At 51.0% G+C, this 26,679-nt stretch overlaps 2 protein-coding genes and 1 long non-coding RNA gene across 6 annotated transcripts; 2 read left to right on the top strand and 1 right to left on the bottom strand.

The window, feature by feature from the left end:
- Positions 1-935: 935 nt before the first annotated feature.
- Positions 936-22,913, bottom strand: ZIC4 (Zic family member 4). Of its 4 annotated transcripts, none has more exons than XM_017671254.3 (5): positions 19,358-22,913; positions 15,654-15,738; positions 8,998-9,615; positions 4,199-4,520; positions 936-2,119 (listed from the first exon to the last, which is right to left on the bottom strand). In XM_017671254.3, coding segments are annotated over exons 2-5 (1,011 nt in total). In that variant the 5' UTR covers positions 15,724-15,738; positions 19,358-22,913; the 3' UTR covers positions 936-2,118. The 4 variants fall into 4 exon arrangements, with proteins under 4 accessions (XP_017526743.3, XP_017526741.3, XP_017526742.3 ...); XM_017671252.3 differs by lacking the exon at positions 19,358-22,913 and adding an exon at positions 17,981-18,105; XM_017671253.3 differs by lacking the exon at positions 19,358-22,913 and adding an exon at positions 16,912-17,165.
- On the top strand, positions 17,577-19,296 carry LOC140848484 (uncharacterized). The gene is made up of 2 exons (XR_012129460.1): positions 17,577-17,657; positions 18,103-19,296. It is a non-coding gene; the product is annotated as an uncharacterized lncRNA (long non-coding RNA).
- A 38-nt stretch (positions 22,914-22,951) lies between the features above and the next one.
- On the top strand, positions 22,952-26,669 carry ZIC1 (Zic family member 1). Its single transcript, XM_017671251.3, has 3 exons — positions 22,952-24,042; positions 25,469-25,632; positions 26,333-26,669. The coding sequence occupies exons 1-3, from the start codon at positions 23,061-23,063 to the stop codon at positions 26,528-26,530; spliced, it is 1,344 nt and encodes a 447-aa protein (XP_017526740.1). The 5' UTR covers positions 22,952-23,060; the 3' UTR covers positions 26,531-26,669.
- Positions 26,670-26,679: the final 10 nt, after the last annotated feature.

Genomic DNA, 26,679 nt, shown 5'->3' with positions numbered 1-26,679 from the left:
ACTTTGGGGTCACTATTCTTTAAATCAAACCATCCGAACTCCAATTGCTAAAATTCTGAAGAAAAGAGAAAATTATAAGAACGTCTTTCTCCCTCAAGCCACTCTTTTCTGTTAATGGCAGAAAGGGCTTACTGATTGCTGCTAGTGGGAAGAAACACACAATGGGTCTATTTTTAGCAGAGATTGTCTATGAAAGAGCAGGAAATACTAACAGTCTCTTGATTTAGGTTCCAAAGATCCCAGGCAAGAATATTGGAGCTTGAGAAGTCCCCAAAAGAGGTTCGGCCAGGTGACCTGACTTATACTGACTGAGTTCAGGCCAGTGAAGAGAGAAGCAGACACACAGTGTGGGCGTGGAGTATGTACACTGTCTGCACCATCTCTGCATTCTTTCGCTCATGTCCTAGAGGCTGTGCAAAGGGCCCCTTAACATCTGCACACCTCTGCAGGCCCTGGACCTCATGTCTCTGTGTTGCCTTTGTGTTTCCCTTACAGGGACTTAGCTTCAAAGTTATCAGTTAGTGTAGTGTGGATGTATTTTTTTTTTTTAAGAAAGAAGTTTGATTTTCTCTCTTTAGAAACGGTCTAAAACTAACGGGGTAGAGGGAGTTTGACAGAGAGGAGAACAAATCGCTGACAAAGAACCTTTTACGTTTCATCAGCGTTGTTAGGACGACAAGCAGGAATGTCTCAAATAATAACTCCCACTTCAAAGATTTCTCAGCTCAATAGAAAGCGGACCATCCTTTTTATTCAACCACAAGGACTGGCACTAAAGAAGATTCCACTGTTTGATTTTTTTCCACCATGTTTATTTTTCCCCTATTCACTGGGGTACTTGGATAAAATAAACAACAAGACAATTAAGGAAACATGGACTTCTAACTTTCCTGCCTTCTTCTCTATCCCCTTGGCCTTGGGCTCTTGAGTTCATGCCCAGGGCCAGGCTAAGTCTGAGGGGTATCATACACCTAACCCTGGGGGGGTGGGGCGCAAGAGTCGGGGCTGCAAGAGACTTCTGGGATAGAGGGGCAGAATGGGCTGTGGTTGAGGCCAGAGTAGAAATGTGCCAAAGGCCGTCTGAACTCCCCAGACTAATTCAGGGTGGCTCACACACCACCCAAGTCCCATTGAAATTCACCCATCCACCCTGTTCAAGATGCAGAGAGGCGAGTTGCACAAACCTGAGCTGGGATGCTCATTTGTGAAGCTTCTGAGATTGCCCTAAGGTTATTACTCCTGACCCTGGAGCCTTTTGGGGGCGCAGTCAAGATGCACGGAGTCCGGCTCCTCCCGTTCCTGAAAACGTCCTGGCACCAAAGCGACTCCCGCCCCACATCAGAGTGCAGTGTGAACCCCTAAACCAGGCGAGGCAGGTCCTAAGGAGGAAGTATATACTAGGGAGCGCAGTGACAGTATTAAATGGCGTGAAAGCAAAGGTCAGCACAAATGTATCTTAATAGAGTGTCTGCAGTGAAGTGTGCCGCCTTTGAAGCAGCCGCTCCCCGCGCGCATTTCCATGGCGAGCCTAACGCGGCATGCTGATGCACCGTCAAACTCACACTTTCAACCCCAAAACCCGACTCTTTGAACAACCGAGCTTGATTAGACCTTTCTCCTTTTCTTTCCCCGCTTACAAACCATTTCCTCGCCTTTAGAAACTCGCCATCAAACCCAAATGCGCCCTCTGATCACCGCAGAAAGCAGAAACAAAGGGGGCTGAGCGGCGATTCAAGCGGCCCTTTTCTTCCCTCACATTATTATCCATTTTTATTATGATCGGGAACAAGTGCCCATTCGCGTGGGTTTTGTTTACCGGAAATTAAATGAAAATGATTTAGTCCACGTCAAACAAAAATATATACTTGTATACACAAGAAAAAAGGCCTGTTAGACGTAAATATTATGTCCTTAATGAAAAGCCTGGACGGGCTCCAGGCTCTGCCTTTCAGGATTTCCGTGCGACTTGCCCATTGCCATAGAAATCCTAACTTACCATGAAGATGCACCGTGGCGAAGAAACATTGCTTTGTGCGCGGGCCCTTTGATGTCGCAGGCGCGAGATGCGGGCGCTCAGCTGCGCTGGGCGAGATTACCTTGCGAGCAACGCGGTGGACATCTGTAACAAGCAAATGAAAAATTAAAGGCTATTAGTGGCCGAAGAAGCATTTTAATTTTATTTCGTTATTTTGGATAGGGATGGAAGGTAAAATGGGGCCTAGAAATAGAAGGAAAAAAATGAGTTCTTTCAGGAGAGGCAAGAATTTTTAAACATCGTCGAAAAAGCAAGTTCTCCAGATGCCCTCTGCACCTTGGCCGTGGGTGGGTGTTTCCCTATGAGAACGAGGTGTTTGCTGCGGGACTGCCAACCTCTGTCCAGGCGGCCTCTGGGTCCTGCTGTAGTGTGTGGTGTTGGGGTGGGGGGGGTCGGTTTATGAGTCCCCCTTCCACAAGAACGGATTCTCTGAGGATGTATTTGGAAGCTTCTGTTTTCTGTTAGGGGTAATGAAAACAGTGCCACTCCAGTTAGGACATTATTTGTCTGATGGAACTGTAGGGCTGTGGGGGCAGGAATGAGAATTGTCTAAAGGCTTCTGAAAAAAGAGAGAAAAGAAAATCCAGGAGAGTAGCAAGGCCAGAACTTGTTTGCTGGGCTCTTTAGGGGTCTCCTCCTAGGTGGGAATACACACACCTATTTATCTCCGAATTCTTAGGAGACTGAGAAGGTTCTGCCAAACTTTTTTCTCCCTTTTTCTTTATTTTCTCTGTCCAGATCTTAGCAGGAATTTCACAGCAGCCCCATCCTCCCTGCACAGGGTGGCTGACTGGGAAAACAGGCTCCGAATATCCTCCCCTTGGCAACAGTCGCAAAGACTTTCCTCTCCCCTGCCTCCAGCACCTGGTTCTTTTTCTAGGGACTTGGTACCCAGCATAACAAATACACATCCAATCTAGACCACTGGGACTTCGCCTTTAAAACATTTATTATTGCCCTTCACCTGTCTTGCCCCCACCCATTTTAAAATAAGACCAACATTGTGTGATTTTTGACAAAGACCAACATAGAATTGAGGTGATTCATCAGGCATTGTTGCCTAGGTGGGATTCCCTGGTTGTGGAGGCCTCGACTCAGTGACATCATTGGTCCACTCTGCACCCCCAGCACCAAGCACCCACAAGATTCCACAGGCAGTGCCAGGACAAGGGTGTGTGTGTGTGTGTGTGTGTGTGTGTGTGTGTGTGTGTGTGTGTGAAGGTGGTTGGTCTGGGGAAACTTCAGAGCACTGAATCTTAGTGCCCATCTAGTGCTCTTTTGCCTGTATTTCTGTTATTAAGACTCACTTCCTACCCCCAAGTATATAATGTATACAGAGCAGACAGACAGGCAGACAGACTTATCTATGTGTGTTTGGACCAGTCTGCAGGAGGAGGGCATGATCCTAGAGGAAAGTGCTGGAACACCCTTCCCTCTTATCTCCTTTATAGAAGTGGCTGAAAATTTGGGGATCTGGGACTTGCATATTTTTTCTAAGGATAGGAAGTGAGGGGAGGAGGAAGTGTAAGGGGGCAAAAGAGGAAAGGCAGTGGAGAGAAAAGGAAAGCTCAGTAATTCCCTCTGCCTCTTTTCCCGATGGGTACCTCTGAGAAGGTTCAAATAGGAGCTGGGAAGGGAGTGGGGAAGGCAATGCCTGAGGCCCAGGGCTGGAGGTGAACAATTCTTATCCTGTGAACCACAGGAGGACCTTGTGGTCTTACTTGTTGCCTGCAGTTGCCAAAATTGCTCATACCCTCTCCTAATATATATTTTTAAAACTTCTGCTTGTCTCTTTTCCTACTTCTTTATCCCAACACTGGTTTCATGTTACCTAGTCATTAGGGCGTCTGAGTGATGGGTGGGTGTGGGGTTCTGGGTGTGATTGTAGAATAAATAATGGACATTGTATACCAGCATATTCAATGAGCTCTGACAAATTTTAGCAGTGACTTCCGTTCTTCCATCCCTTCCTTCCTTCCTCACCCTCTCTTCAAGCCTCAATAACCCGGCCTAGACTAGCAGTCAGTGTACTCAGAAGCAGCAAACTGAGCTGCAGCCCGAATCCTGGAGGCGGCGGTGACAGCGGCAGGGCCAGGTGGTGGTGCGGGGCTTGGGGGCGCGGCGGGCGCAGCCACTGCAGGGTCCGCGCCCTGACACACGTACCATTCGCTCAGGTCGGTGCCACGCACCGCCACCGCCGCCGAGGAGGCCACCGGGGGCTCACGGCCGAAGTTCGATGAGGGTGACACGAGGGCAGACGGCGTGGCCGAGTCGTAGCCAGAACTAGGCGGCGGCGGCGGCGAGCGCCCGTGCACCTTCATGTGCTTACGCAGCGAACTGGGGTGCGTGTAGCACTTGTCGCAACCGCGCACTTTGCACGTGTATGGCTTGTCGCTCGTGTGCACGTGCGAGTGCTTCTTGCGGTCGCTGCTGTTGGCGAAGCGCCGCTCGCAGCCCTCGAACTCGCACCTGAAGGGTTTCTCCCCTAGTGGAAGCAACGCAAAAACATTAGTGCGCGTGGCCCGTGGCCCCGGCTCGGCCTCACCACCTTCCCCCAACTTCTCTTCCGGTTTTTGGAAAAGAAAAATATTTTCAGAAACCAATTTCCTCGGCGCCTCAGGCCCGGGACCCCTTCCCCGCTCAGAGCTTGCCCCCTGAGCTCTCTCCAGCACGCCTTCACCCCTCCCCCCCTCTCGCCTGGCCTGGGGGAGGGTACATAGGAGGAGCGACAAAGACTCCATCTTAGTCGAGTTTCCATTCTGGAAGATCCTGATCCACTACGGTTATTTTCCTCCAGTTTTCTCCATGAGGAGCCAGAAGCACCTTTGTCCGAATAGAGTTGACTGAGGAGCTCGCATCTGTTCAATTTAAAGTTGCTGTTTCAGCCAAACGTCTCACCGTTTCCCCCACCCCCACCACTGCGGTCCACCCCGCATACACCCAATCCCGGCCCAAATTGTTTCCTAAAGTGGGTTTTGTGCAAACGCCAAGGCAATGGAATAATTTAAGGATGTGCAGCCGATGCACGCGGCATGTGCATAATGTGGATTCGTGCTGCAGGGAAAGGTATTCTACGCAATGATTCACTTCAAGCGTGATTTTTACGGGAAATAGAGCCCCCCCTCCCTCTTACCCCCTGAGGGGAAACATTTAACAGCATTCTTCAAATCTTGCCTAAACCGTCCGGGATTCCTCCAGATACGCGCGCCAGCAATAATATTTTATTACGCTGCTCCAGAGACCTCCCGGAGACGCCGCCACGGGCAGTCCGCTCTCCCAGTCCTAACTGACTGTGAGAAGTCGAATGGCCTCCCCAGACCACCGCGCCTGACGGTCGGGCCTCGACGGCCTGATTGAAGAGGCCGGCGCTATAAGGTGTGCCGCGGCCAAGCGGTATCCGAGGCCTCTCCCGCAATCGCACACTTGAGCGCGCGCCGCTGCTGAGGTCAGGTCAGGCCCAGAAGGCAAGCGGGCAGCCGGGCACACCCGCAAGGGACTCCGGTCCGTACTGCGATGCCCTGTAGAGCCGCGGGAAGGCGCGAGCGCCCGTTAGAGTAGAAGCATAGGCCTCAGACCGAGCCCCAGTCCGGGAGCTCACCGCCGGCAGCATTTGCCGGTGTGTAGAGGAGGAAAGGACCCAGAAGCCCAGGTTTCTGCTGGAGCTGCAGATGCTACAGGAAGGAAGGGAAGAGGTGTCTAGGCGCTTTAAACAAATGGATGCCACCGGGCTCCCTGGGTTGAGGGAGCGGCTGCTGAGCGGCTGCCTAAGGAGGAAAAGATGTACTGCTGGAGGGCTGTTGCCTTTGTGGGGGCGTCTTCTCCCGCCGCTTCCAGGAAAGACGGGTGCTTTGGGGCAGGTTCGAACAAAGCCCCTATTCCCGAGCCCTGCTGAGGCTCAGGCTGAGCTAGAGGTTTGCGCACAACCCTCGCCACCGAGCGGCAGTGGGTTGTGAGCCCAGGGCTCCAGCAGGCTCCAGCGGCCTCCGGCTGCTGCATCGTGATGCTGCAGTAGTATTGCTACTACAGTGGAACACTGGACTGTTCTAGCACCTGCCATTTCTTGGCACACCGGTACCATTTTATTTTATTTAATTTTTAAAACGAGAAAGAAGCAGAATAAATCAGAGTCCCTATCTGCCCTTTCTTTTCTCCCCGTTACGTTAGCATCTGCAAAACTGAAACTTTTCTTCCTCTCTTCCTTCTTTTTTTATAAAATCATTTACAAGAACCATGGAAAAAGGTCTGCAAAAGAAAAGATTTGCTGAGAAAACAGGAGGAATGGAATTTGAGGTTGATTTCCCCCTCGTAAATATCCCCCACCACCACCACCACAGTTATCCCATCCTGTGAGCGCCACCATGGACATTCATGTAAAAGAGAAACATTGATTTCGTCCCAGACGAGAAGCTGGGTCGAAAAAAGCGTGGCACTGAAGGTGATACTGGAAGTTCCCAGACCCCTGGGAAGCCAGGTGGCCGCACCCGCCCGCGCCCTCCTGGGCTCTCCCCAGCTGCAAGAGGCGCTCTGCTCTCCTTGCCTAACACTGGCCCTCACAACCAACACACTACCTCCCTCCCTCCCACCGGGTCTGGGCGCTACGCCCTGGGTGGGTGGGTAGATGTGGAAAGGCAGGGTTGGCCAGGGCCCCGTCGCCCGCCCTGAGCGGCCTGGGCCTGGGGCTTGGACTTGAAACGCCCAGAGTTTCCTCCCAGAGGCTCAGCAACGTGGAGAAGCCTCCGCCCGGGCCTCGCGCCAGGGCCTTCTGACAAAGTTCGCCGGCGGCGGGGCAGCTTGGCCAGCGCCATTTCTCGCACTTGTGGCTGAACCAGGTGGTCCGAACTTGTCTGTCCCAGCGCGGTCTCCTGCTCTACCTGGGGTCCCGAGCCCTGCCTCTGTCTAGCAACAGCCTGGGAAGGTGGGGAGAACCCCCAGCCTAGGGGCTTCGTGAAGGGCTCCAGGAAGCGGGGTCGGGCTGGAGCTCGGCGGCTGGCCTGCGTCTTCCTCGCGGCGGCACCATTGTTCCGGGATTGCTGTGACCTCCACACAGTAAAACCTTTCGGCGCGGGTTTGGGACGGCTGCTCCCGAAGCCAGGCCCGGGATTCAGATCCGGGAGAATCTCAACTCCTGAAAAAATAAGCTCCTATTCGCCGTTTCCGCGACTCGAGGAAATGAAACGCCATTAATATTTGAAAAGGCAATTATTTTCCTGTTGAATCGAGAACTGTCTTCATGAATAATTTGTAGTGAGGTCTATTGCCATTTGAGAAACATTTTGTTGCCCCCCCCCCTTTTCATTACTGAGGAGGGGAGGTTGAGGGAAACTCTGGAGCCAGCAGGCTCTGTAGATTTTTTTTCTAAACTCCAGCTATAATGAATCAGGACTGCCAGTGGAAAGGACGCACTTAGAATTCTATCCTGAATAGACGCAAACCTGAGCCAGCACGGGCGCAGTGAACTTGCTTCTCTGCTGTAGGTCGATTGCACTAAGAATTTAACCATTTTCTGCTTCACGGACTTCAAACAGTAGGCCGGCAAAGAGCAGTAAAAGTTTGTTTGTTTAAAATCCCCGTCATTAAAAATGAGTTCCTTCTCTGACTTACGACTGCGCGTCTACCTTCGCGGTGCGGGCTGCCAGCTCCTGGAATAGCCGGCCTGAGGGCGCTGATCCGGCCTCACTTCACCCCCTCTTCCCCGGGTTAAAGCTTGGAGGGTGGGAGAGGGGGATGACAGTCGCTTGCTTGAGGGTGGGGGCATCCTGGCAACAGTTCAGGAAAACCATACATTTCCAGACATCCTCGGGAAATAAAAGAGCTTAAAAGTGGACTTTGGTCTGGCCTTTGTGTGTGTGCCAGTGTCCTGGCCAGGGACGCTCCCCAAGATTGCAGGGTCTCGGGGATAAGAGAGAATTTAGTAAGCTTCTTTCCCGGGCAATGCCAGCCTGGTGGAGTTATTTTACTCTAATAATTGCTGAGTTTCCACCAAGAATAGAGGTAAGGCAGAGTGCCAGAGAGTAGGAGAAATAGGGCACCAAGATGGAACTTGTCTTACCCTCTCTTCTCCCCATCGAGTCCCTTTGCCTGCCCCCAAAGTGGAGGCGGGGAGATGTTGACTTCTTAAATTTCGAGGAAGTGAGGGCAAGAAAACCCTAGCTAAGGAGAGTACAAACATCGGCTGCTAAACTAATTAATGTAACTTCACAGGCTGTTCTGGGAAGTGTGAAAACTTTCTCCTTGCAATTGCATTCATTAGAGATGCTTCTGGCCGGAGGAGTTCAACTTTGCAGGCTCTTGCGCCGGCCCCTTTTCTTTCTGTTAACTAGAACTAATAGATGTGGTTGACACATGTCCCCATTTCACTTAACAACTCGGTAAATGACATTTAAGGCGGATGAGTCTCCTTGGATCTCTGCTAAAGCAAAGGGGGGGTTTGTCAAACGTCCCAAGAGTCAGATCAAGGAGGCGCCAAAAAAGGAGCGAAGTTAGTCCATGATACCCCAAATCCAAGAGAAAGAACCGAAAACCCGATGACCCTTCAGTTCACATGGTGGTCATATCCTCAGGCTGACTGATGAAGAATGCTTCCCACATGATTCCAAAACCAACGGGAAGTTTTAGTTCTTCCTATGTCTTTACGACTTCGGGGAACACCGTCATTTTAAACACCTTAAAAATCAAATTTGATGAGCAGGGAGTACACATATGGACATAACAGAGACCCAAACACGTTCACCCTCACCACCCAGAGCAGATACCCCATACTATCCTCCCCACACACAGCCTCAGGAAACTTGGGTGACTCTAATAAAGGGGCATAATTAATATTTCATGGACTTGGCTCATAGTGACACCAAAGTATCCCCCCTTCCCCCAGATGAAACTTGAGGAAATTCAGCTCCAGGGCCAGAAGAGGCGCCTGCTTTCCCCAGAGGCTCCGCACGAGACAGACAGTGCTGAATACTGACCTGTGTGAGTTCTTTTGTGTATTTTGAGATTTTCTGATCTAGCAAAGACCTTCCCACACCCCGGGAAAGGACAGGGGAAGGGCTTCTCGCCCGTGTGCACGCGGATGTGATTTACAAGTTTGTATTTGGCTTTAAAGGGCTTGCCCTGGCGCGGACACTCCTCCCAGAAGCAGATGTGGTTGGCCTGCTCTGGGCCGCCGACGTGCTCCACGGTGACGTGCGTGACCAGCTCGTGCATGGTGCTGAAAGTTTTGGAGCAGAGGTGCGGGGCTGCGGGGCCATCGGCCGCCAGCCACTTGCAGATGAGCTCCTGTTTGATGGACTGGCGCATGTATCGGAAGAAGGCGCCGGGACCGTGGGGCGCGGCGAGATTCACCGTCAGGTTCACGCCCGCATAGCCCTGCAGGGCCGCGGCAGTTGCCAGGGCGTCGCTGCGGGCCACTGGTCCCGGCGTGAAGGATTCGGATCTCGCGTACATGTCTCCAGGGAGCCCCAGACGCAGGAGTCCGTTCAAAGTGCTGCTGGGGGAGGCCTGGGGGGGCTGCTCGTGGAGCCTCGGGAACACCGAGGGGCAGGAGGCGGCAGCAAGATGGGGCCCATGGTGTCCGGAGCTGCTACCTGTTGTCGAGACAAATAGCGCGCGTGAGAACGAGTGGCGTGGACTGAGCATTCCACCCGGCCCCGGGGAGCAGACCCAGCCCAGCCGCAACACTGCCTCTGCTGTCAGTGCCGGGCGGGGAGCCTGCCAGCGGCGCAGCAAACCAGACGGACAGCTCGAGGCCAAGCGCCTCTGCCGCGGTCAGGCTGGGTAGCTATTCAGCAGAGACCTTGTCGCTCCCTGAGCAGGAGAGGGATGGTGGCGGCGGGGTGGGTGGAAGGGACAGTGGGGTGCGCAGTGCTGAGTCTGTGGCTTGCTGGAGGCCCCTGGGCTGTGCTCAGTAGAGATTAGACCTGCGGCCCCAGTAAGCTTCGGCCGCCACTGCCAACTCCCAGGGGCGCTCGGGGTCGCGGCTCCCCTCAGGGGAGTGGAGGTGAGGGAAGTGAAGTTGTAAGTGGTGGTTGTGGTGCAGAAGTGCCCCCTTCATATATACTAATTTCAGCGCCCAGCTTGGCTGGGAGAGGGCGGCATGCTTCATGCCGGCCCCGGTTCCCTGGTGCTCTTAGGGTCCGGGCGCTCACGCCACTGTCACCTGACAGCGGGGAGGGGAAAGAACCACCACAATAAACTTCTGCAAAGTTTTTTTTCCCCCACAAGTTTTGGGTTGTGACTCTCTGTCTCTCTTTCCGTGTGTGTGTATGTCTGTATGTGTGTGTGTGCGTGTGTGTGTGTATGACTTTAATGCCTACTTGAAATCCCGTATACTACATAGGCAGCAGCGGGGCGCGGGAGGAAGTGAATAGAGATTCCGGGCCAGGCCTGAGCCCGCCGAGAACAACAATCGCCTAAGTCGCCCATTGGCCGGCGGCCCGGCCCGACGTCAGTAATGACAGGTCCTGCCGCTTGAGGACACACACACACACACACACACACACACACACACACACACACACGCACAAACTACTCCCTCTCGTCTCCTCCCTCCTCCCTACCCGCCCAGCATCTCAAGTTTCCACTGCTCATGCGCTCTGACCCGGGCAGGGATCCTTTTCTCTCCTCTGGAGCCTCCTCCCTCTCCTCTCCCGTAGGCTGGGTACATCTGCTCTGCCTCGCTGCTCTCGGAGGGAGCGGGGCTGGGTTATGCCTCTGTCCACTGCTACTTTGGGGAGGGGGTGTTGCGCTGCCCGTTATGTCCCCGGGGTGGACCAGCGTACTCAGCCCTGCTGGGGCTGAAGCGCAGCGCCGGCAGCGATGGGGATGGCGGCCTGCTTCTGCAGTTTTTCGAGGAGCCGGGAGGAGGCGAGGGCTGGGATCTAGACGGGAATGGTTGCTGCAGACTGCGTCTCGCAGCGAAAGAACTCCTAGTCTAGCAGCCCCCGGGCCTAATTTTCTTTTCTTGCTTCCTCCGCAGTTTCTCGCGTCCTTCACCTCTCTCCCTCTCTTTGATTTTCCCGAAACCTCTGTTCACACTTCGCTTTCCTACTCGGAGCCTTCTTCTCCCCTCCTCCCCTCTCTTCTACTCTCTTAGCCTTGCCGGCCCCTCCTCCCGGGTGCCTGGCTGACTCCGAGACGCGCGAGCCAAGAATCTGGCCCTGACAAGAGCCCGGAGTGGACTCGAGGTAGCGACCTGGGAGAGGCTGGCCTCAAACCCACACCGCCCTCCTGAGAGGCGCTAAGAATCCTCCCCGCCACAATTCATACCGACTCGGTCCCCTGGCCAAAGAAACAAAGGCGAGGGGCGCGCAGCAAAGAGGAACGGATCTTCACTGCTAGGTCTCCGTCTGTTAATTTGCGGTCTTGAGCTCTGTACCCGGCCGCCTGACGGAACCTCCGGGAATTGGGACTTGGGGATCACTTCCACTTTCAGCTCTGGCCACTTGTTGCCCGCGGCAGGAGTTTCTGCCTTTCTTGCCCGTCTTCAGGGCTGTGAAGAAAGAGGACGCCAGGTTTCCACGGCCTTGGCCTCTTCTTGCAGGACGCCCTCCAGTGATGCGGGTTCCACCGTTTTGGGGTGGGGATCAGCTGGTGGAAAAAACCCCTGCAGCTCTGGCCCAGGCGAATGTGGCAGAAATAGTGGTAGTGGTGTCCTTTGCGCCACAGACTGGCTAGGGCCGGATGCATGGCCTGACAATTTAAAGGGCTGCTGTGGACCTGACGTCTTCCTGGCTCTCTATAGACGAAAAATGCCAACCTAGATACTTGGGCCTCCCTGGAGGCCATAGAAAGCATCCCAAAGCAAAGCAAAGAAAGGCTTGGATTTTTAAGAGAAGTTTTAAGGTTTGAGTATAAGACTCTGTACCTCTAGCAGAGGCAAGAAGTTTGGACAGACTACAAGGGACTCTGAGAGTTGACTGGTTGCTCCACCCACCCCCAAAGGACTAGTCTTAGACATTTCCTGGTCAGTAAAATGAGTTTCTTTTAAATTTTTCAAAATAATTAACTTATTTATAATGGTTGGCAGTTTCTTTGAGACTTTCTTCATTTAACACATTGTTGCCCACTCCGGCAGCATTTTAGCAGCGGATTAACATCCAAAACAATGTCCCTTGGCTTTGAGAAGTCCAGGTCTTTCTGCTCCTCTCCCCGGAAGAGCTTAAGCAAAGCTACCAATAGCATTAAAAAAAACAAAATTGAAGGAGAGCATTTGACAAGCGAATCCCTTCCACTCTGGAAACCAAGGGCTTCCACAGAGCAGTGTTGAGACTAGACTTTGACGATTAGTCTCCTTTCCTGGCTTTCACCCTTTCCCATCCTCTCACTTTCTGGGATTTACCCCTCAGCCCACAGGCACCTCCTCTATGGCCTCTCACCCTGTTTTCCCATCCTCAAAGCAACAGCCAGATCTCTAGGGAGGTGTTCCCACGGCTCAGTGAGTGGTTTCAAGGCTCCCCACCAAGCAGGTGTCTGTTGAATGGTGCAGTTGTCTAGTTGAGTCTGAGCTGAACTCAGTAAGGGCTCTGAAAATAACCCAAACCCAAACCAAAACCAAAACTGAGTTAAAACAACTGTGTTCCTTCCTGAGACCCCGTTCCTAGTTGTTTCTGCTAACCATCTCTTACCACAGAGTTTTGTCATCTCCTCTTGCAGCATTTAGACCAAAGTGCAGGAGTACGTTAGTGGTCCAGCAATTAAAATATTTTCTTTCCCATCTAAACCTAGCTGATCTGCAAGCTACTGTGCAGGATGTTTGCCAAATTCATTGTCCAATTTGACTTGCATTAAAACTGATATGCACAAAAGAGGATCTCTTAATATACACACTGTGACTCTACCTGCATCAAAAGCTTTGAATAATAGTACAGAATAGGTGTATTTCTTTTAATCTGTGAACACTTTTAGAAACCTGGTGAAGCACATAAAGTCTAATGGTCCCATGTTTCTTACCCACACTCATAAGAGAAGGAAACTATAACTTTCCACTAGAAGGTGATGAAAGTAAAGATATATTTTTTTCCCTACCAAGTTTTTAGACCCTGTGAATTCTAAGCACTGACTCCAGAGATAAGAAGCAGAGGTTTATACATTTAGACTGTTAGTATGCTACACACTCATTTACTAACTTTACCCTTGAAATGCTTCAAACATATGCATGGCTATTTATGCCAACAACAAAAGGGCGAATACATCTGATTCAGCCAAATTCACTGACAGTAACCTGGCCGCATGGAGCTCCTTCCCAGATGCAGCTTTCTCTTCAAGCACTGAAACCATCTGGATCTATCCTGGCTTCTTCAGTAGCCATGGGTCAGTGGACCTGCAGGTCACTAAGGTTGCTTGACTCTTGCAAGTTCCTTGGAGCCACATGGTTCACACTTTGGTTGGCTAAACACATGAATAGGACTAGGCATTCTCCAGTGTAACACTTACCCAGGGACTGAGATGGGGGGGAGGAATCCATTTCACCCACTAATGTTTATTGACAGGAAACTTTGGGCAATTACATAAACGTCTGCAAGGCACATATCTGAAATAAGTCCCAAAGCAGTGTCCAGCTAACCACAGATGACAGGTGAGGCACCAATGTCAGGGAAGCATATTTTAGTTTTCAGCACAGCTCCTCCCAGTCTTCCAATGCCCAGGTAGCAAGGAATCCATATTTCCTTAACTATTGATTGGACAATCTGTGGACTGGTGTCCCTCGGTGATGCTTAGAATCTGTCTTTCAGGATGTTATCTCACCACATTTACTCCTAATACCACATGCTTGGCTGAAACATTCTATTCCTGACTATTCTGGGGGTTACAACACTGCCAGAGCCCCTCACATCACTGATCAAATGTGGAATGTCTGACCTCTTTCCCTTGTAAAGGAAAGAAATTGGGAAGATTTCAAATCAATAGCTGAGCTATTTTTTGTTGTTGTTTTTTCCATTTTGATCTTCCTGCTTGATTTGCAAAACAAGACATATTCTGTGGCCCACAGATCTTTGGCACCTAAGAAGCACTGGAGGCTTATGTGGGGTCCTGTTTGGAGCAAGATCCACCACCAGACCCCAAAATCCCTCCAATGCCCAGCCTTGTGCTCAAAGCACCTGTCTTCACCACAGCCAGGCCAAAACAACAACATAAAGTCATTTTCTAGTCCTACTGTATAGAAATGTGACATTACATCTGCTAGAGCTCCTCACATCACTGGTTCAAATGTGGAATGTATGACCTTTTTCCCTTGGAAAGGAAAGAAATTGGGGAGATTTCAGATCAATAGCTGGGCTATTTTTTTTCCATTTTGATCTTTTAAACAGTGCTAAATGATGATGATCTGTTTCACATTATGTCCAGAACAGGATCCCAGAAGCTGAGAGTCACTGCACAGTTCCTGGCCAAGCCCAAGCTTGTTGCCTGAATGTTCTGCATCTAGATCTACAGGCACTTGTTCAATCCTTTCTTCCCTGTTTCTGGCCAGGTTATCACCATCACCCAAAACAAAAGTCATATCTCTTCACAAGCTGTTCACAGACTGACTTCAGATTCCTGCAATCTTGTGGAAGAAAAAAATAACTTAAGGCTCAGGAGCCCAACCATACGTCCAAGCCCAGAATGTAAAAAGGAGATGAGATCTATCAGGATTTCGGAGAAAAAGGAGGCTATTCCTCTCCTCTGCTATGGAAGTTTGCATTTTAATAATCATTAATGAAGCTGGCTATGAAAGAAAATATACTTGGATAGAATTTAATTTCCAAGCAAGCTTCTACAAAACATCTTTTGACAAAAGATTGAGAAACATGGCCAAAGGATTTTCCAGAACAGCACTGAGGAATTAAAACAACTTAGTACGTATGGTAACTCCACCTCTCTTGAAAACACTGCCATTAAATCATCCCAAGATAATAGAAGAGAGGTATTTCCTGAGTTGTGCATTTAACTTTTGTTAAGAAGGTGGTTTTTTACTACCAACAAGGAAATACCTTGGAGACAACCGCTGCTGGTGTTGTAGTTGAAATTAGGGAAACTAGATGCCTGGAAGGGGAAATACCCATCCCTAAATCATATGCTTATTCTAAATGGAATATTAAATTAAATTCTTCACAATGAAGGTATTCCTTACAGAGCGGCTGTCAGTCATTCCCCTTTCAGACACCACATTGTGGGAACGTAGTTGCCGCCACATTGCAGAGGGCTGGTGTCCCTGGTAAAGATGATGCATATCATGTAAACCCCATCACCAAGATCAAAGTCTGCTTCTTTCATGGAAGCCAATACATGTCAAACCTCATTCCAATCAAATCGTCCGGAAATGAATTCAAGATGAATATGTCATAGAATAATGTGACAGTGGAACTGCGGAAGGTCAGGGGTGGTTGTTTCGATGAGAGAGTCGTCAAATATTAATTCTAGAACATCCAGATGAGTAGGCATTGATAGGGATTAGGCGGCGGCTGGTGGGACGTTGTTTCACTGATTTGTGTGCAAAGGCATCAAACTCTAAAGTGTTGTTATAAGTTTCACTAGAATTCAAACTCCAAACTCAAAACCCAACATAACCAAAAGACAAAACAAAACTTCCTACTTAAGAAAACAACTTCAGCAAACCAATATTCAAAAAACAATTTTAACTTACTTGACTCTTTCAGGGTGTTTCGGTAAAGCCTTAATCGTTTCCTCATCACCAAGGAACTCTTGTATCTCATTTTCCAACTTTGAACCTGTTTGGGAAGAAAAAAGTACTAGTTACTTATTTAAAAAATGCATACATCTTCGTATAGCAAGATTACATGGCCTGAGTGTATGAGTGAAAGGTATTGGTCTGAAGTGTCAGTCTCTTAGGCAATTTTCAAATTTGGGTGTGAAAGAGAAAGACTCTGCTATCCATGTTTATCGCAAAACAATATACCCTTGGTCGTAAAAAAAAATTTTAATTATCATTTCCCAACTAGATTTTTATCTGAAATTCATTTTTTCATTTCCCTTGCAAGCAGCATTAAGTATTCTTTCTGTTGATCAGTGTTCAAATATCTCTGACTTCTAGAGTTTGAATTTATTGTACAAGCCGCCCCCATTAATTTATTTAAGTTTATTGAGTTTAATGGGATGTAATGGGGAGGGCAGGGTATCCTCTGGGGATAAGTGGGTTAAAATTTGCATTGTATGTGTTGGAACTAAGAGAAGAAGAATTTCTTTGTAGATTTGTGTATTCTGCCCATGAGGGTGTAGAATTCCTTACCCTCACTTGATTCTACCCCAAACTCATTTGGAAGCTTATCACTGGTTAGTTTTTCAAAGTTAATATAAAATTCACCAGCATAGGGGGGGAACAGTATGATTTCTGTTATCTGATTTTGCTGTCCCTATTTTGTAGTTAAGGTAGTCAGAAATAACAACCCCTCCCTTCATATTTGCATTTGTTATCATATTAACTTTGTGAACAGAGCTACCAAACCTTCGGCTGTCTTAAAGCCTGAAACCCATAGTGGGGACCTCTGCATCTGTCCGACGAGACTAAGGCAATGGAACAGCCAAACAGAGCCGATCCACCCAGCCCCAACCTTCAGCTTGGCCTGGAAAGACAAACAGTCATTGAAAAGGTCTCAGGCTGGACAAACACAGCACGCCCTCTGTCAATGAGGACGTCTGCCTGTCTTGACACTCCAGCCCACAGAACAAGCAGTTGTTTAACTTGTTGAACCACAGGCCAAATCCAAGTGGGGCTCTGCTATCTCAAAGGCTTTCCAGTTCTCTATGCTCAAAGATCTCTTTCTCTCTCCCTCAACTCCCAAACCAGGGTTGAACTAACTTGGGTGTTTTCACCCTTCCCTCTCCCTTCTTTTCTAGTCCAAGTCTGAAGGTTGTGTGTGTTGTCAGGGTGGAGGCAGACTCACCTTTTTCCAGAGGGTTTTATTTATTTTCAGTTTTTTCTCACCAAAAGGCATCTGTCCCCAGATATAATAAGTGCCTTCTTGCACAAATCAGGAAAGAAAGGAGGCCCAACTTTGCATTCCTACATAAGGGCTGCATGCTGTGTGTCCTTGCTCTGAAATTTCCTCATGGGTGGCTGTCTGGCCAGGGAAAAGTCCTGGCTGGTTGGAACTCATAGAATTTACTTTTTTGATTCAGAGAGAAATGGGTGTGAATTTCCCTACAAAACTGCTGTTTAAGCCCTCCCTGTAAGAGGCCTGGGTCACTTCTATCCCCAGATTCTGGCAGTCTTTTGTGCATTACTAACCCACAGGCATGCAAACAAATGTTGCAGAGGCTGGACTTCAGGCAGGCAACTGGGATTTTAAGCTGCAGCAATTCCTTCACTGCTGGGTGCAGGGAATCAGGGCAAATATCTTCTCCTTTGGTTCAAACTCTGACCTCATTTAGCAAGTCTTTTATTCCACCGAAGGTGGAGTGAGCAATTTTGGGAGCAGTCCCTGGGCCCTTGGACCTGAATTCCCTACCAACCCAGAGTTATAAAAGCCCAGGAAATGCTAGGCTTGGTTTTCCCCAAATGATTGCTTGTGGCTTGTCTTCTCACACAAGCCCTGGCCACTGAATCATTCATCAAGATAGCAACCTAGAGACTTACTGGAACCTGCCTTCCGTCCCACTCCTGGAGAAGAGGAAAGAGTAACAAATCCTGGTAACTGATCATGCTGGGGGGAGAGCCAAGAAGGTGGGCTGGTGGGTACATGCAAAAGATACCATTTTTCTTTGGGAGGCCGCACGTTGTGGGGTCGACTTAGCCAGCGCAGGCCTGCCCAAGGTCAGAGGTCACCTACAGCCTGCTTCCCAAGCCAACGACTTCAGCCCCTAGACTCGTTTGCGACTCCACACTGATCAACCCACGGGCGCGTAGGCAAAGGCATGCCCGCCAGTCAGGCACAGCTCAGCCGGAGCGGGTGCAGAGCAGGGCCCTTCAGGCTGCCCAGGAGCTCCTAAGCCAAAACTGAAATGGCTGCCGACCTTTGCTGTGGCCCGTTGTACCTGGCACCTTCCTGGTTCCCCTCTATCCCCGCTCATGCACCACAAGTTGGACTGGGATTCTGGGTTGTGCGAAGGCCTTTTCTAATTCTTCTGTTCCCTAGAGGGAAGAGCTTGGGTTCCTCCAACTCAAGGCTGAAGGCTGGGTGGCCGTGCCCAGAAGAGGGTCTGCATTAGTGCATCGCGTGAAGGAGCAACCGGGACACTTAACCGTGCCTTCGCACCACCTTATGCTCTAAAAACTGCCGGCAGCTAGATAAAGTAAAGGAAGGTCGTGTCTGGTCTGGGGTTGCTCTGAGGCCAATGATGTTGCAAAGTGGGGAGAAATATATCCTTGGAATCCAAAGGAAATTTCCTGCAGATGGTGCCAGCCAAGGTGCAGCACTCCAACGCCCTTTCTCCATTTCAAAGACCTCGCTGGCTCCCACATGTCCCCACGGACCATTCATCAACCCCAAACTTTCCAGTCAAGCCTTTGAGGCAGTCTTAGCTTTCTCTCTCACCGGACTCTGTTCGCGCCTCACTTGCCCCTAATTTCCAGAGCCTTTAGATGTCTAGGGCAGTGCCCAGAATCCTAGGCGACTGCGACCTGCTCCCCAGAGAGCTAGAGAGCTAGTCGTAGCCCTCTTTGCATCCGGGAGAAAGCAAGCCATGTCCCAAACCCACGGTCCACCAGCCGCGCGCAGAGAGCGGATCCCAGCGGTCAGCGTCTCGAGGCAGAACCAGGATGCGTGAGGGCGAGGATCCGGGCCCCGAAGCTGACCCAGCCGGCATTCGTCGTCAGGTTGGGGCAAAGAGGTTCCATCATCTTGCTGTCAGTAGAGCTAACCTGGCTTCTTTGACCCTGGGATGGGGAAGCGGAGTCCCTCCTGTCCTGTCCTCCTTGTAGGGGCAGGGCATAGAAGCTGCTTGTGTGGACCTCCTCCCAGCGCGGGCTGGCTCACTAGAAGCAAGAGCAGCTCTGGGCCACTACCCCATTCTTGTGCTCATGGTGGGGCACCCAGGCAATTTACAAGGAGGGGAGGGAAGGCAGGCGGGCAACAAGCTGATGCTGGTCGTGCCAGTGTGAGCCCCATGCATCCCCCTTGCCACCCCCATCCCCCTCCTGGGAAGAAGGGATGGACTTATCCCCAGAGCTGCCCCTCGGTGGAAAGGCCCCCTCCTTCTCTCAGTGTTAGTGGGGTGGGGCCTATATTCGTGATTGGGGGGCTAACAGAGGAAAGGAATGCAGGAGAGAATCTAGCTGGGCCTCTTCCCCTAGTGGGGTTTGGGTGCCTAACGGCTCCCGTAAGGGTGCTTGCTACCCAGCTGCTGGGGGCACAGGTCCCGTCTGGCTGCCCCCTGGACTAAAGCACTTACCCTTCTCCACCTGTTGCCGGGATCGCCTCATTTCTGCACATCACTTTGGGGTGGCTGAGGGGGGACCACAATCCAAGCCTCTCTTTTGTGGTTCCAGCCAGGCGGTCATCCTTCATTTCTCCTTTTCCAGCTTTCGGGAAGCAGTTAGGGAATGTATGATGAAGCAGAAATGAGCCGTCAGGATGATATTTTAATGGCTTATATGTCACGTTGGTGCATGTGGCTTTGAACTGGAGCCGCTTGCGTTTCCTGCAGAGAGCGCCGCAAATCCCACTTGATAACTTCTACAACCCACAACTTTTTTTTCTCACATTCACTCTTACCCAGTATATCTGGACGCATTTCCTAAAAATACCCTCTTGTCAACGTACCCCCCTTGGATTTTCCACTGACTGGAAAGGAGAAGACTGACTTTTCTTTTTTTGAAGAATTATTTTCTCTCTATCCCTCCCAATGGTTACCCTTCCCCCTCACATCCCCTCCCTTGTGTTTTGAACGGCAGGAGAGGTGGGCTCAATATTTGTTTGCCCTAGTGAGAGCAGTACAGCCTCTAGAGAAAACTTCTTGCAGATAAGGTTTTTACAACTGCAGTGGAGGCAGGGTCCAACTTCTTGCAGGCAGCAGAAAACACTGAGTGGTTCCGATATACCTTTTATTGCACAAAATGCATTTGAGTTTTTTTTAAAACCACTCCTCAAGCCCCAGACCTTTCCCTCAATTCCCCATCCTGGTTCTACTCAAAGTTGGTGGGGAATGCCGGGCTGCTGCACTCGGACTTGTTGCTGGGGACAAAACACTTGATTTTTTTTCCCTTAAATTTCTGTTTCCCAGCACAACAAACATGAATGCTGACCAGGTCCCTTCAGACACCGGGAAACCATCCCAGATACACAAGTCGAGTTTTGAACTGGGAGAGCCCAAGGGAAGGGGAGCTTAGTTCTCCAACCCCAAGCAAGAAGCTGGTCGATGAAAGACCAGCAAACCAGAAAGGCAAGGAGTAGCGACGCTGACCCTGCCTTCCTCCAGCTTGTGCAGCGGGCGACCTGGCAAAAAAAAAAAAAAAAAAAAAAAAAAAATTCATTTTCATTTTCCTCTCTCCGGGGCAATGGTGAGTTTCCTAACGGGGCGCCAGTGAAACGATGAGTTGAGGTTTCTTTGTCTGGGAGAAGAGTTTAGGGCTCTGATTCAGCTGCAAAGAAGCCAAATGAAGTTAGAAACAAAGGGCAAATTGAAGGATTCCGACTCTTGGCTTTTTGTGTTTTCCTTACTAGAAAATAATTAGACCTAATGAATATGCAGACGCCTCAGCTAAACCCTCGGCCGGGGCTGCTGGGTTTTAAACAGAGCGGAGAAATACAACCTTCATCCTCCCAACCCCCCACAACCGAATGCATTTTTTGAAATGCATAAATGTTGCTCGCCTTAATTGATTGAGTCACAGGGATTTTTTTCCCTGCTTTTAAGTTCCATACTCTTTTACCTTTCAACAATCATTTTAATATATAGTCAATGGCTCTTTGTGGACGGGACAAAAAGCAACTACGCGGAGTTGTTGAATAGACTTTGCGCTGGGCAAAGACAGGTTAATCGAAGGCCGCATCGCGAAAACAAGCGAGTGTTGTATGTTTGCACTGAATCCAAATGTCTGCATTTTCCTAACTAAATCAAAGGGAGTGTTATTTCTTTTTCTGCTCACTCATCTGAAGGTAAGTAAATTTTCCCTGGCGATCAAAAGCCTGGTCGGCAACAAAGACCGCGCCCGCTTTTTCCACCGTCCTGGTGTGGCGAGTTGCGGAATTTCAATAACTGTGACAAGGGTGACTGATTTGTGAACTAGAAAAGGTTTGAATGTCACAAAATTTACATTGGTCCTATCTATCGGGAATTTAAATACCAAAAAAGTATTCGGGGATTTCTAGGGAGCTTTGGGCAGTACTGAAGAACAATAGCGCTTTGGGAAATTTACAGTTTTACCTGAATGAAAGGGGCCCCAGTTGGGAACAGGAGTGTAGAAGAGGGGGAGTTAGTGGGGGCAGACGAAGGGTATTAGGGAAAACGGAGAAAAGAGGAGAATAACACGGGAGAGGAAAAAAGAAGTCAGAAACAATGTTTCCAATTTCCTAATTAAAAAATTTTCATCAGTAACTTGTAAAGTTAAGAGCTCCCGTCCACCTGTGCTTAATTTTCAAAGAGGGGTGTGTGGGGGGCGTACAGGAAGTCTGACTGATTTGGTAAAAGTGAAAAAAAAATCCAGGCAGCCAGTTATACTGAGAAATCACGTTTCTTATAAAGAGAGAGTGCAGTGCCCGTGTGCTCCCGAGATCTTGAATTATGAACAAGAGGGGGACGAGGCAAGAGGGAAGCAAACTTCAAAAGGAGCAAATAACAAAAGCCTCTTTTGCTACCCTTGAAGGGGGGATAACGGGGAAGAAAGAAAAGAAAGTTGCTGAATCGGGACATTCTGGAAGTGCCTTAGCTGTGTTTACCAGCCCCATCCCCGCCTCCTGCTCTTGAAGACTCCCGAAGTCGCTAATCGTTCAGCAAAAAGCAGGTTTGAAGAAGGGCAAGATAGGGAATGGGAGAAAGAGAGAGAGGGATAGAGACAGAGTCGGAAATAGGGAAAAGGAGACAGAGAGGTACAAGGCTAGAGAGATAACGTATTTGACTGTGAGAAGGAAAAGGAATTGTGGCAAAAAAATTTTTCCATGAGAAGAGGGAAAAATTTGGGGGGGAAAAAAGTTGCTACTCCTGGCAGCCCTGTTTGTCAAAAGGGGATGTCAAACGCTTTACAATACCTGGGATTGATGAGGCGGGCGGGCCAATGAACGGCGCGCGGCGCCTCGGCGCGCCCTCCGTTGGCGCGGCGGCTGCAGGCGGGGGGAGAGCAGGCACACCAATGGGCGCCCGCGTCAGCAGCACGTGACGCCTCCCCCTGCTCCCATTCATCAAGGGGGGGACGGTGTCGTCCTTTCAATTCATTTATCTGCAGGAATGATTGCTGCTATCAGTCTCGCGCTCACCGCCTGGCTGAGGAGGTGAAAGTTTCTCCCCAGGAAGATAAACCGCAAAAGACAATATTGTGCATGATTTGCGCCTTTTCTTTGGCTTTTTCTTTCTTTCTTTCCTCCCCCCACCCATTTTTTTTTTTTTTTGCAAAAAGCAGAGGGGGAAAAAGGAGAGTGAAGGAGCGAGGAGACAAGCCTGAGAGAAAGGAGTGAGAGAAAAGAAAGGGCGAGGGGCTAGTGGAGAAGTGAGGAGGGGCATACGGCGCGAGGCGGAGAGCGGGAGAGCAGTCGCGGCTGCAGCGCTCGTATTCCTCTATGCTACAAATCCGGGAGGAAGTTTTTTTGGGGGGCTGAGATACCCGTGCCTTTCCCTGAGCAGCCTTGACTCAGGGTCCTCGCGGCGAGACTGAGCGGCGAGGAAGTGCGAGCCGCCCGGCTGGGTCTGCTCTGCGGGCGCCGAAGCCCGCCTTGCTCTCGGCCCGCAGCCGTCCGGCTTCCCAGCGCTCGGCTAGGCGAGCGCCCCAGCGCGGAGCGCCGCTGCCTGAGGGCTAGGACTTCGCGAGGTGGGTCGACTCCTCCTCTCTCTCCTTCTTCTTCTTCCTCTTCCTCCGCCTCCCGTTCCTCCTCCTGATTTTCCCTCCTCTGCGGGCGAGGGTGGGGGGCGCGGGGGAGGCCGGGGCTCGCCCGGAGCAGCCACGATGCTCCTGGACGCCGGCCCCCAGTACCCCGCGATCGGCGTGACCACCTTTGGAGCGTCCCGCCACCACTCGGCGGGCGACGTGGCCGAGCGCGACGTGGGCCTGGGCATCAACCCTTTCGCCGACGGCATGGGCGCCTTCAAGCTCAACCCCAGCTCGCACGAGCTGGCCTCGGCGGGTCAAACGGCCTTCACGTCGCAGGCGCCCGGCTACGCGGCTGCCGCTGCTCTGGGCCATCACCACCACCCGGGCCACGTCGGCTCCTATTCGAGCGCAGCCTTCAACTCCACGCGGGACTTTCTGTTTCGCAACCGGGGCTTTGGCGACGCGGCAGCGGCAGCCAGCGCACAGCATAGCCTGTTCGCTGCTTCGGCCGGGGGCTTCGGGGGCCCACACGGCCACACGGACGCTGCGGGCCATCTCCTCTTCCCAGGCCTTCACGAGCAGGCAGCGGGCCACGCGTCGCCCAATGTGGTCAACGGGCAGATGAGGCTTGGCTTCTCGGGGGACATGTACCCGCGGCCCGAGCAGTACGGCCAGGTGACCAGCCCTCGTTCAGAGCACTATGCCGCGCCGCAGCTGCACGGCTACGGGCCCATGAACGTGAACATGGCTGCGCATCACGGCGCCGGCGCCTTTTTCCGTTATATGCGCCAACCCATCAAGCAGGAGCTCATCTGCAAGTGGATCGAGCCCGAACAGCTGGCCAACCCCAAAAAGTCGTGCAACAAAACTTTCAGCACCATGCATGAGTTGGTCACGCACGTCACCGTGGAGCACGTCGGCGGCCCAGAGCAGAGTAACCACATCTGCTTCTGGGAGGAGTGTCCGCGCGAGGGCAAGCCCTTCAAAGCCAAATACAAACTGGTCAACCACATCCGCGTGCACACGGGCGAGAAGCCTTTCCCCTGCCCCTTCCCTGGCTGCGGCAAGGTCTTCGCGCGTTCTGAGAACTTAAAGATCCACAAAAGAACGCACACAGGTACGGAAACCGCTGTCCTTGAGAACCCCCACCTTCTGCCTTGCACCGTCCCACTCCCACCCCAGATCTGGAACTCAAAATCTAGAAGTCAGCGGCTGGGACTCACAAACCGGCCTCGGTTAGTTTCTGGGCATCAGGTTCCGGCAGGCAGACGGGAAAATGTATGCTCGCTTTTAGTTTGAGACTTGAAATTATGAAAAAGTATAGAGAAGATCGGCCCAGAAGGATCTAGGAATATAGATTTTTAAATGAGGACTAAAAAAGGCCGGGGGAGCAGAGAGACAAACCCGGCTGTGCAGAGCCCATGGTGAGAGCGAAGCCGAGATAGGTGGCCTACTCCCGGCAGCGAAGGAGGCGCTAGCTGCTCCAGCGGCAGACAAATCTAAACGTTTGCATCCTGCCAACATCGCTGTCTATGTACCTTAATAAGGACTCTGCCAAAGGAAGGAACTGAGGAAACTGGAGATCAGATGAAGAGGCATAGAAAAAAACAAAACCAGAAAGAGACAGAAAGGGGTGGGGTAGTGAAAGCGAATAAATCGGGTCTGAGGAAGCGTTTGGAAGCTTATGCATATTTAAAGAGCTCAGTTTAGCTGTGACTTGTTTGTGAGTGGGCTTGAGGAGTCGGGAGAGTTGGCGGAAGGCGGAGAAGTCCATTTTGTCAATTAGATTCTATGAGGCGGTTTTCAAAACACCGAATACCCAGTGTTGGCTTTTGAAAATAAGTAGACCAATCGAGAAGAGTTAAAAGTTCATAGCAAGCTTAGGGCTGTAGTCTGGGTCCTGCAGGCCCTTCTGGGCTCCTGTCCACAAGGCCAGGAATCCGGTCTAATTCCTTCTGTTTTGCCCGGGTGATTTCTGAGAACCGCCTTTGGAACCTGGGGTTTGGCGCCAGAGTCAGGGAGAACTCGCGGCGCCGAGCTCTCAGCCCAGTTTACCTTATAAAATGTGAATGTGTGTAAGGGGTGGAATGGGGTGGGGGAGGTGACAAAGGGGTGCGGAGCGGCCGGGAGGGGGGAGGAGGAGGAGAGAAAAGCAAAACAGCAGGAGAATCAGCCTGGAATGTGAAAATTAGAAACCAAGAGCTAAGTAGAAGCCGGCCGAATTCATCTGTATAGCCTCGGGCAGTAAAACTAGCAGCTAGACTTGCTGCTACACTGGGTTCTAAAAAACTACCACCACTAGTAATAATAATAATAAATAATATAATTTGAATCTAATTGGGTTAGAAGTTAAAATAGTTCAGATATTTATAATTCCGCTGCAGATCTATGACTATTGAAGACCCGGGTTTTTGAGCTTGCAAAGTGCTAACCTTAAGCCGCTGCTTTTCAATTTTTGTTTTAATTTTTCCATTTGTTAAAAAAATTTTTAAACAGCCGCGGGGGTTGTTCCAATCAGACCTCTATTTTGCCTTTCGCACCAGGGGAGAAGCCCTTCAAGTGCGAGTTCGAGGGCTGCGACCGACGCTTTGCCAATAGCAGCGACCGCAAGAAGCACATGCACGTGCACACGAGCGACAAGCCCTATCTTTGCAAGATGTGCGACAAGTCCTACACGCACCCCAGCTCCCTGCGCAAACACATGAAGGTAATCGCCGCAGTCTCGTCACCCGCCTTCCAGCGAGGGGCTCGCTCTGCTCTTCGCGGTCGAGCTGCGAGTGGCAGCTGGGCGGTGGCAGGAGCCTGCAGAGGCAAAAAGGCAACGGTTCCACTCTGCTGAGTGGGACTGGCAGAGTGGGCGGGGACTGGAAAAGGGGTTGGAGGCGTCTAGGGCAGTTATAAAATTACTGTTCAATAAAAAGAAGTGAGCACTCGAACAGAGGCCACCACTGAATTTGGCCCAGATAGGGAGCTAAGGCTGTATCAGCGGGTTGTCGCCGCCTAAGCTGTCGCCATTGTGGCTGGCAGCGTTGGCAGAAGAGTTGGGGGCTTGCGTGCAGGCCCGAGCGCTTGGTCATCTAAACCTGAGCGAGCGAAGTTCAGAGGCTGCGGAAGGGACCCTCTTGGCCCCGGGCCTCGAATCCTGCCTCCCCTTTCCCAGATCTGTTTTCTCCTTTTGTGAGTACCGGGCGACGGGGGGGGGAGGGGGGGAAGCGCTGTCCCTCCCTGGAGCACTGGCTCTGCAGGCCCGAGGCGGGGCAACCAAGCCCAGGTCCGGCGAGTCGGGCCTCCCTTGAATTCAAGGGGATCCAGGACTCCGGTAGAGACGGTGCGCGGCCTTTACCCGTTCTAGGTGGCCTCCGCGCCGGCTCTTTATCTCCTTAAAAAACGCGACTTTATCCCTGCAGGTCCACGAATCCTCTTCGCAGGGCTCGCAGCCATCGCCCGCCGCCAGCTCCGGCTACGAGTCCTCCACGCCGCCCACCATCGTGTCTCCCTCCACAGACAACCCGACCACCAGCTCCCTGTCGCCTTCCTCCTCCGCTGTCCACCATACAGCTGGCCACAGCGCACTCTCTTCCAATTTTAACGAATGGTACGTTTAAAATCAGAAACAGAACACCGAACAAAACCCTATTTAAGAAACTGAACACACACACGTATACAAAATATTAACGAAAGAACCCTGAGAATCAAAACAGCCTCCCCCCTACGTTGAAATCCTGTTTTTTTAAAACCTGCCAATAGACCCAGG

This window comes from Manis javanica, chromosome 3 (genome assembly GCF_040802235.1).
Source record: "Manis javanica isolate MJ-LG chromosome 3, MJ_LKY, whole genome shotgun sequence".
Lineage (NCBI taxonomy): Eukaryota > Metazoa > Chordata > Mammalia > Pholidota > Manidae > Manis > Manis javanica.
This window is presented reverse-complemented; position numbering and strand designations above follow the sequence as displayed.

Coding starts and splice junctions, on each gene's coding strand:
- ZIC4 (XM_017671252.3), bottom strand. CDS start 18,037: ATGAGCGGGGATAGAGGGGAACCAGGAAGGTGCCAGGTACAACGGGCC. Junction 15,739..17,980: donor TACAACGGGCCACAGCAAAG/GTCGGCAGCCAT, acceptor CTTCCCAAACAG/GTTCAAAGTTGGAAAATGAG. Junction 9,616..15,653: donor AAACACCCTGAAAGAGTCAA/GTAAGTTAAAAT, acceptor TCTCGACAACAG/GTAGCAGCTCCGGACACCAT.
- ZIC1 (XM_017671251.3), top strand. CDS start 23,061: ATGCTCCTGGACGCCGGCCCCCAGTACCCCGCGATCGGCGTGACCACC. Junction 24,043..25,468: donor CCACAAAAGAACGCACACAG/GTACGGAAACCG, acceptor CTTTCGCACCAG/GGGAGAAGCCCTTCAAGTGC. Junction 25,633..26,332: donor CCCTGCGCAAACACATGAAG/GTAATCGCCGCA, acceptor TTATCCCTGCAG/GTCCACGAATCCTCTTCGCA.